At 39.2% G+C, this 9238-nt stretch overlaps 1 protein-coding gene across 3 annotated transcripts in view; it reads left to right on the top strand.

The window, feature by feature from the left end:
• The first annotated feature begins 853 nt into the window (after positions 1–853).
• pax7a (paired box 7a) overlaps positions 854–9238 on the top strand; it is a 66548-nt gene continuing 58163 nt past the window's right edge. For 2 of the 3 annotated variants that reach the window (XM_066670075.1, XM_066670077.1), the window contains exons 1-4: positions 854–990; positions 4914–5149; positions 5403–5547; positions 6525–6653. In XM_066670075.1, coding sequence (XP_066526172.1) covers positions 906–990; positions 4914–5149; positions 5403–5547; positions 6525–6653 — 595 coding nt within the window. In that variant the 5' untranslated portion in view covers positions 854–905. The remainder of the gene's footprint in view (positions 991–4913; positions 5150–5402; positions 5548–6524; positions 6654–9238) is intronic. The other variant, XM_066670076.1, reaches the window with a different exon arrangement.

Genomic DNA, 9238 nt, shown 5'->3' with positions numbered 1-9238 from the left:
GTTTATTTAAAGACACACACACACACACACGTGTGTGTGTGTCTTTAAATAAACAAAAAAAAAACAATCGAAAATAACAATGGTTCCCAACATGACCATAAAATGACTAATTTGGTTCAAAAGTAACAAAAGATATAGTAAGGCTGTGATTTACAAACACACACGGTATGAGAGAGAGAGAGAGAGAGATTGATTATCTCGCGTCCACCTCCAATCAGTCAAGAATTAAAATGCCGTTTAACATTTCCTCTCTCTCTCTCTCTCTCTCTCTGTCTCTCACTCACTCTCTCTCTCTCTCTCTGTCTCTCACTCACTCACTCTCTTTGTGTGTGTGTGTGTAATTTGTATATGACTGTGTGTATGAGGTTGATTTTATATAGGCTAATAGGGTGTATTTCTTCCCCGCCACTTAATCCCATTGGTCGCCACTTCCTAGACCACGCCCCGTCTCTCTTAAAGCCAATAGCTGCCCCCTGCCCATATTTTGTTCCAAAGTTGGACCACTCTAAGTCCCCCCAGCCACGAGCAAGAGAAGCAAGGAGCACTAACACACCCTTCACTCACACACATACACACATACACACACCCCCACACACACACACACTCAGAGAGACATACACACACTCGGTTTATCCCTCTGTTCTGAAGCTGTGGTCCTCTTCCTCTCTGCCCTACACTCCTCCTTCATTCTCTCTCTCTCTTTTTTTAACCAAAAAAGACCCTTCTCATTTGCCCTTTTTCCTGGGCTCAGTGTCCACTGCTGTGGTTGGACTTTCCGTTTGTTCTTCTCTTCCGCGGAAGACTGGACTGCTGCATTTTTTTCTGCGCGCGAGGCTGGAGTTATCAGTGACCTCTGTCTCTCGTTAACTTTTTTTTTGGTTTTCCCTTTTTTTGGAGTAGCTGGAATGGCTACTTTACCGGGAACAGTTCCTCGCATGGTGCGGCCGGCACCGGGTCAGAACTACCCGCGCACCGGATTCCCCTTGGAAGGTAACTCTCAGGACTTTTAGCATTTCTACACAAAGACTTTTACTACGACAAATGTGAAGAATTTGGCGAATGAGCGCACGTTCAAGTTCAGTTTATTTACTGAGGTTCATGAACTGTTAAATCTCTAAAATGTATTCGATGATATTTATTTTGAAATCGCCAAATGTCACTTTTTAAAACTTACTTAAAAACATAAAACGTAGAATGTGCCATAACCTTTTAAGGCGCATTTAATTTTTTTCCCACCTCCAAAATATTTCAGTAAATATCCCTGCAGTAAATATTTTACGTTGTAGAATATGTTGTGAACATTTTCCATTCCGAAAACCAACAAAACCTCTCAACTGCCCGGTGGTGCCAAGCGTCACACCGCTGTTTACGTGAACAATTTTACAAGCATTTTATTACAAAGACAACTTATTAAACCATTTTCACCTTCTGAGATATTTTCTTCAATATTTGAGATATTTCTCTTCTGTCCGAGCGTTTGGAATTTCAGGAAAATTTAACTATTTAATAAAGCGGAAAGAACTGAGTCAAATATTTTAGTTTAGGACTGAATCTCGCTTCATTTTTGAGGACATTAAACTTGACCATCCGGTGTGGCAAATATTGACGTCTGTCGAAATGTGAAACCTAAGCACATAATTATTATTATTTTATGTAAATTGATCACGTTAAAAACAAACTGTATAATAATTTTTTTTTTAAAAATAAAAGAGGAAAGTCGTTCAGAAGCAAGTTCCCTGTAGAAAAGACAATTGCCAAGTATTCAGTAATAATCTATAAAAAAAAAAAACATTCACTGTGTTTATTTCCAATTTATGAAACGATCACTGCACGCAATAAACTTCAATTTTAAAAGATCAGTGTTTATTTAAATCTTACTGCCTTTAATTTTTCAAAAGGTTCACTGCGTTTATTTAGACATTATTTGGTTTAAAAAAATGGTCATCTCAAAATAAAAAAATAATAAAAATCTAGCGTGTCGTATATATTTGGTAGAAAGGTTTTCTTCTATTTTAACGGCGGAAATAACCTCTGCATGCGCGTAAATACTTTTTAAGGAGCAGGCGTTTACAGTCGCGCACTAACACGGGAAATGTTCGCGGAGAGCGTGCGAGAATTTCGTGCTCAAGAGCCACTGAGGAAAGTGCTGGAGCTGAAGGATTTACTGAAGAGTTCCGCGCGAAATCAAACAGCGCTCAGAGGATCACGCCAATATTTGCTCTGTGTGACTAGGAATAATTAATGTACAAAAGTGCATCATCTTCAGCGACTCTTGGGGTGGAAGGACGCGCGCGTGTGTGTGTGTGTGTGTGGGGGGGTGTTTCTGAAGGATAAAGGGAATTGATATAGTGCTTCAAATTATAACATGATACACGAGAAAAAAATAACAATTGCACGAGCAGTTAAATGCGCGATACAGGCAGGCAAGATACAGCCGGCAGAATTGTTAAAAAAAATGATAGCATTGTACCGGACAAAACAATACCAGAGTTTGACACGAACCTGTTTATGTTCTAGTTACTATGTTAGAATCGGAATATATTTGGGCACACCCTCTTGAAGTTAAAATTACTCAACACCTTCTCCTCACATTTCCACTAAAAGCACTAGTTCTTTTGATCTTTTTTCAAGGTGAGGGAAAATATTTAAAAAATTGTTGTTATGAAAAGTTCTATAACTTTTGCTAAGGCCATATTTAGGCTTGTATTTCCTCTCTGTTAAATTAATCTTTCTGAGAGGGTATCAGATAAACAGTGAATTAACACCTGCAGACTGTTGAAGGCGTTCACCTCTGTTGTCAGAAAATCAACGTTTTATATTCACAGGTGTAAAAATGTGCACACGTCTATAGAAGGTACCCTAACGATATGTGATACACTGCAATAATATATCCTCCGGTGGACATAATGAGCTTTAGATTTTGGATAGTTTGAAATAGCTGTGTTAAGTGAGAAATAATCAGACATTCTCTAAAACTATGTTTTATATCCTCAATTCTCAACAAAATTTTTAAAAAGCTAATTTTAATGGAATTTAATGTCTTCTAAAGGTTTACTATCAAATTTAATTGCGAGAACGGGTTTAAATATGCGCGACAGCACGTGCTGTTCACGACCTTTAGTCAGGTGCTTTAACAGTTCACTACATCTGTCTAATTGGTCCAATGACCGCGAAAAGACTTATTTCACAGGAACAAGTTGATTCTCATACAACACAAATATATATTTGCTTCACATTTGTTTTCGCAAACAAACATTCCTTATTGGTTCTTAGTTTTGATTGTCGTCCTAAAAGACTTTTAAAAAATGATACATTTTGAAAGGTTAGATACGTGATAGTATTTTACCGTCTGTTATTTTACTTTACGGTAAATACTGCATTTTAAAATTTAAATTCCAATTTTTTTTCATTATTCTTAATTGGGTTTCGGTTTCTGATTTGAAGCTTGGGCTGATTTTAAATGAAAGATTATTTGTTTTTACTTTAACGACACCAGTTCAACTATGATCATTGAATATGTGATTAGACAAAATATACTAGAGCTCCATTTTCGTAATGAATTGTTAATTTTTTGTTTATAAATGCAGATTAATAATTCAGTGAGCGGTCCTCTCTGATAAATATGAATATGTCAAAAATGACAGGTACAATAACACTGACTGATGGAGTAAACGTAAGTAGATATATATACGGCTCAAAATTTGGAAAGCAACAGGTCGCTGCTCCCCTTTGTATTTATTGTAAATTGTGTTTCATTAATACAGTTATTTTGACCACATTAACAACTTACTTATGAATAATAATGCACAGGTTTGTTTGATTGTGCTGCACCCTGGAACTGTAGTATTAAATGTAATGTAACCCCGGACGCTACTATCACTCTATGTGTAATAACTGATGTTACAACTTAATTAACAAGCATATTCATAAAGCATTTATTGGTAGTTCTCATAAACGCTAACGAATAAATAGATTTATATTCAAGGTGTAATCATTTAACAACGTATAAACGGCCTTATAGTCACTGTGTGGTTTTATTGTTGTTAGGTGTTGGAATACCTCAAAGTATTATTTACGTAATTATTAACCTTTGCTAAACACGTTGTAAAACATTAATAAGGGTGTATTAATATCACAGTTTACGTTTAAATGTATTACTAATTATTTGTGGTGATAATTAATTTTTTTAAATTAATTTTTTTTTGTGTGTGTGTGTGTGTGTATTAGTGTGTGTGTGATGGACTTAATTTCCAGTGGATGTGTGTTATAACGTCTTTATTCATTTTAACATGGCGATATAACACAATCAGAATTTTTTTATTGATAATAAATATTTGATAATAAAAACATTAAGATTTTTCTACTGTAAATAGATGTATGTTTAATGGTGCTGATATAAAAAAAATATGAATATAATATATTTCGGTTGACACTTCCAGTAACTGGCGGGTACCGACCTGTTCCTGGTGGTGCCCTGTAGTCGGGGATAGTATTTGGTGTGTTCCTAATGGACTGATATCACGGTGTAATGGATCCTAATGGTTTAACGGGTGATCTGGGACACATTCACACGTGCTGGTTTGTAATGGCTCGCTAGTGGTCACTAATGGTAACCGCTAATTCCCCTCAGGCAGTTGTACAGCCATCAGATTCTAATGGCGCTAGTGGTCCTTTACTCATCAGGACAGTCCAAAGATAACAGCAAAGATAAGATAGTCTACTGTCTCTGGTTTCTAACTAAACAACCAGCTCGTTTAAGGTGGATTTCTTATGATTACACTGTACAGCCATTTTTCATATTCCCAGATGCAGTTTAATATCTGTTGCCATTTCTCTCTTAGAAAGTCCAGTTCAACCGCTCCAATGCTCAACCCAAAGTCACGCGCTCGGTGTGTGTGTTTGTCTCGGTGCAGTGTCCACGCCGCTGGGTCAGGGGCGCGTGAACCAGCTCGGCGGAGTGTTCATTAACGGCAGACCGTTGCCCAACCACATCCGCCACAAGATCGTGGAGATGGCACACCACGGCATCAGACCCTGCGTCATCTCCCGCCAGCTGCGCGTGTCCCACGGCTGCGTGTCCAAGATCCTCTGCAGGTACCAGGAGACCGGCTCCATTAGACCCGGAGCCATCGGGGGCAGCAAACCTAGAGTGAGTATATATGACACACATACACACACACACAGGCTGAGAGGAACCTCTCAGATTCGGTACTGAGGCTTTGAAATGCTGTAAAGATGAATATTTTGGACATGTGTAAGGGTTAATAGACGTCCAGGAGTAAAGGACACAGTACAGGACTCAGTAAAGGCTGAGAATCTGAAATGTGTGTGTGTGTGTGTGTGTGTGTGTGTGTGTGTGTGTGTGCTCTTCTCTGTGGCCTGTGTGCTGTTGGCCTTTGCAGCAAGTGGCCACCCCGGACGTGGAGAAGAGGATAGAGGAGTATAAGCGCGAGAACCCGGGCATGTTCAGCTGGGAGATCCGTGACAAGCTTCTGAAGGACGGAGTGTGTGACAGAGGCTCTATTCCCTCAGGTGAGACTGCAGCTGGTAAGCACAACTCCCTTTTACTTCCTCAACTCACACTGACCCCTGACCCTACACTTCACACCCACCCTGTTTAACAGAGGCAGCAGAGTCCACAAGTAGAGGGAGCTTCAGATCAGAGAGATTTAAGGTGGATATAATAAATAGCCTGAAATAACTTATTAAGCTTCAGAAGTGGACCACTTTAAGGTGGCCTCAGTGTTTTGCCCTCAGTAGAGTGGCCTTACATTAGGAGGCAATGGACACCCTTAAGGTGGCCTTCAAAGTGGGATGTGAATTAAGGTGGTCGTTAAAATTTGATATCCTCAAAATGTAAAGTTTTAATAAAAATGACACATTTAAGGTGACCTTAAATATTTTAGAAATTTAAGGTGGCTCATAATATTTTGAGAGTATTACAATGAATAACTTTGAAATAATTAAAGTGCCTTTAAATTAGATCAGTAAGGTTACGGACTTAATTAAGGTGGCCTTAAATGTTTTAGAGATTAAGAATCACCAGCTCATTCAGAGGAGCTTATGAATTTGGGATAATTAAGGTGGCCTTCAAAGTATGAGGTCAGTACGGCCAAAACAGTGCTTATTTAAGGTGGTCTTAAATGTTGAAGGTATTCATTTTGACCAGAAACAAATAATAATTAATTAATGTGGCCTTCGTATTTTGGAGGCTCAAAAAATGTTAATTTAAGGTGGTATTTGTAAATAATTTCAATTGCTGTCAATTTTTGAGATCATTAAAATGGACCATTAAATACTGAGAGTAGTGAGATACCTTTGGTCTTCACATGTTGCTTCTGGGGAAACAGTAAACCCCTGCACACACTGTAAAACTGAACCATGGAGGAATGTTGCTCTGATGTGAGGAATGTACAGTAGGCTTTTTTTACTGTGTGAGACGTGGGTAGTGTTTTGATGCTGGAGCCTGTGGAAACTAGAGGTGAATGGTCAACTGAGTGGTGTGTGTGTGTATCTCGTGGTAGTGAGCTCCATTAGCCGCGTTTTGAGAGCGCGCTTCGGGAAGAAGGACGATGAGGATGAGTGTGATAAGAAGGATGAAGATGGCGAGAAGAAAACCAAGCACAGCATCGACGGCATCCTCGGGGACAAAGGTCAGTCACATCAGCTCCTCGAGCGCGGGTGTGTGGGTGCGTGTTTTACAGAGAGGGTGTGTCAGCCATGTCACGTTGTGGGGACCAACGCCTGTTCACACACACACACACACACACACACACACACACACACACACACACACACACACACACCACACATGTAGATAATGTCCCCACAATGCATGACACCAGTTGTCTGTGTGTGGTGTTTAAAGTGTGTTGTTTGCTGTTTGGTGAAGAGAAGGAAACCGGTTCGAATGGGGCTCAAAAGTGGAGGAATGTTGACTTTTCTCTGAGAACAATTTTACCAAATTTTAACACAAATAATATTTCGTTTTCTTTTGTTTGTTTAGTGTTTTTAATATCGTTTTTTCCGGTGCACTTTCCACACAAAGATGGCTCTTACTGTAAAGGTTTATCAGTTCATGCAGAGAGACTTTACTCCGCGTCACTGTGTGAAGGAAAGCCGCTGGGGTCAAATCTCGCAGAGAAATATGTGCCGAATAAAACGGATAAAAATAAAACAGATGCAGTGTTTTCTTGAACAGCGACGACATGCGCGTGTCAGTGCGGGAGAGGATGAGTGTCATTAAGGGGTTAATTGGTGGTCAGCAGTAAACCGGTGTAATGCCTGTGATTGTGGTGATTGGCGCGTGCTGCTCGTTATTGTTATTTATGTGTCTCAGTTGTAAAACATTGTGCCTCGTAAATTCATCCGCGAGCTCGTGCTCCTCCTGGTTTCTGTTAACAAGCTCTAAACACAGCTGGAAACCATGGCGACGGATACATTGTAAAACAATTAACCCGCTTAACAACATTATTATTGTTATTATATTTCTATATAATGTTATGATGATTATTTATTATTAATAGTTATAGTAAAAGTAAAATTAATAGGGGTATTTGTCATAATAATAATAATAATAATAGTAACTTTGTTATGTCTTTCTTACAACTGCATTATCATTTTAATTCATTATTTAATAATAATTTAAGCACTATATAACTTGATCACTAAATGTGGAATATTTTTTGTGTGTGTGTTGTCTACCTGTCCACTTCAGAAATTGTTTATTTGCATATCTATCTATCTATCTATCTATCTATCTATCTATCTATCTATCTATCTCTCTCTCTCTCTCTCTCTCTCTCTCTCTCTCTCTCTCTCTCTCTGTACGTTTGCGAAGGTGTGTGTGAAGTTTAGTGAGAGAGGGAGAATGAGAGAGGGGGGGGGGTTGAGTGTGTGTGTGTATGAGAGAGAGAGAGAGAGAGAGAGAGTGTGTGTGAGAGACCGTGTGAGGGGGGGGGGGTGAGTGAGTGTGTGTGTGTGTGAGAGAGAGAGAGAGAAAGAGAGAGAGAGAGAGAGACAGAGACAGACAGAGAGAGAGAGAGCGAATGAGAGACAGAGAGCGAGAGAGAGAGAGAGAGAGAGAGGTTGAGTGAGAGTAAGGAGAAGTTATTAATAGCGTTTCTCTCCGGGCTGCGCGCGCTGCACTTTTCCGTCGGTTGAAATTGACGGAGCTGTGGATGTCTGAATGCGGCGCGGAGATAAGCGCGCACTGCACTGAGTGGACCTGCATTAAACTGGGATTAACCTCCTCTGCTGCACTCTGACATTTCTACACACACACACACACACACAGCTCTACAACCCTGTAGTTATTATTATTATTATTATTCTTATTCTTATTATTATTATTGGGTTAAGTATTTTATTGAGTTTGAACTGTTTGATTTTAAGACATAAAAATCATTATTGTTTTAAATCTGAAAGGCAAAGGGTTGAATAATAAACCCCACCAATGTCCAGTTTGCCAAGAGCTCAGTTTCTGTTTATTTACTGATTGAAATAATGAGTGTGGCCTTTTCTCAGTGTTGTGTTAGTGTTGTTTACTTGTTTCTTTCCTTGTTTTGGCGTCTGGTGAAAAGGCCATGGTCCAGTTCAAAACCTTTGCAGAAAACAGTCGCATTTGTTTATTTATTTATTATTTACGTCACAATGGGGTGTGTGTCTGAAGTAAACACAGCGGCTTCTTTCTGTCTGTAGTTCCTGTGGTTGCAGGTATTTTAGCTGTGGCAGTTGCAGCTGGAGATGATGTCATTTTTGTAGATGTTATAATTTCTATAATTACTGTTGTGGTTCATTTCAGTCACTGTATTGATGTTATTGTAGTTGCTACATTTGCTGCAGTTGCATAATTCACTGTACATTCTGTATCTGCTATTACTGTTGTTGTAGTTGCTGTGGTAAGTGCTTTATTTGCTGTAATTGCTGTTTTGTGGCTATTATTGATGTGATTGTTGTGGCTGTAGTGTAAGGTTAGAGCTAGGGTAAGGATTAGCAACAAGTAGCAGCCACTGCGTGTTCAGATGGCGTGAGATAATCACACACTCTTTAGCTGTGCGCAGTTACACAGAGTCTGATGGGAATCTATCCCTCAACCGCTCACAGATGGGGAATAATCAAGAAAAAATAATACATAACAATGTATTTGCAGTGGTATTATCACTCAGTAAACGCAATCCTGAGTGCATACCGTCGCTGTCCAACTAAAAAACATGTATTTACATTTGTGTTTAATTAG

Source organism: Hoplias malabaricus, chromosome 5, assembly GCF_029633855.1.
Source record: "Hoplias malabaricus isolate fHopMal1 chromosome 5, fHopMal1.hap1, whole genome shotgun sequence".
Taxonomy (NCBI): Eukaryota; Metazoa; Chordata; class Actinopteri; order Characiformes; family Erythrinidae; genus Hoplias; species Hoplias malabaricus.
This window is presented reverse-complemented; position numbering and strand designations above follow the sequence as displayed.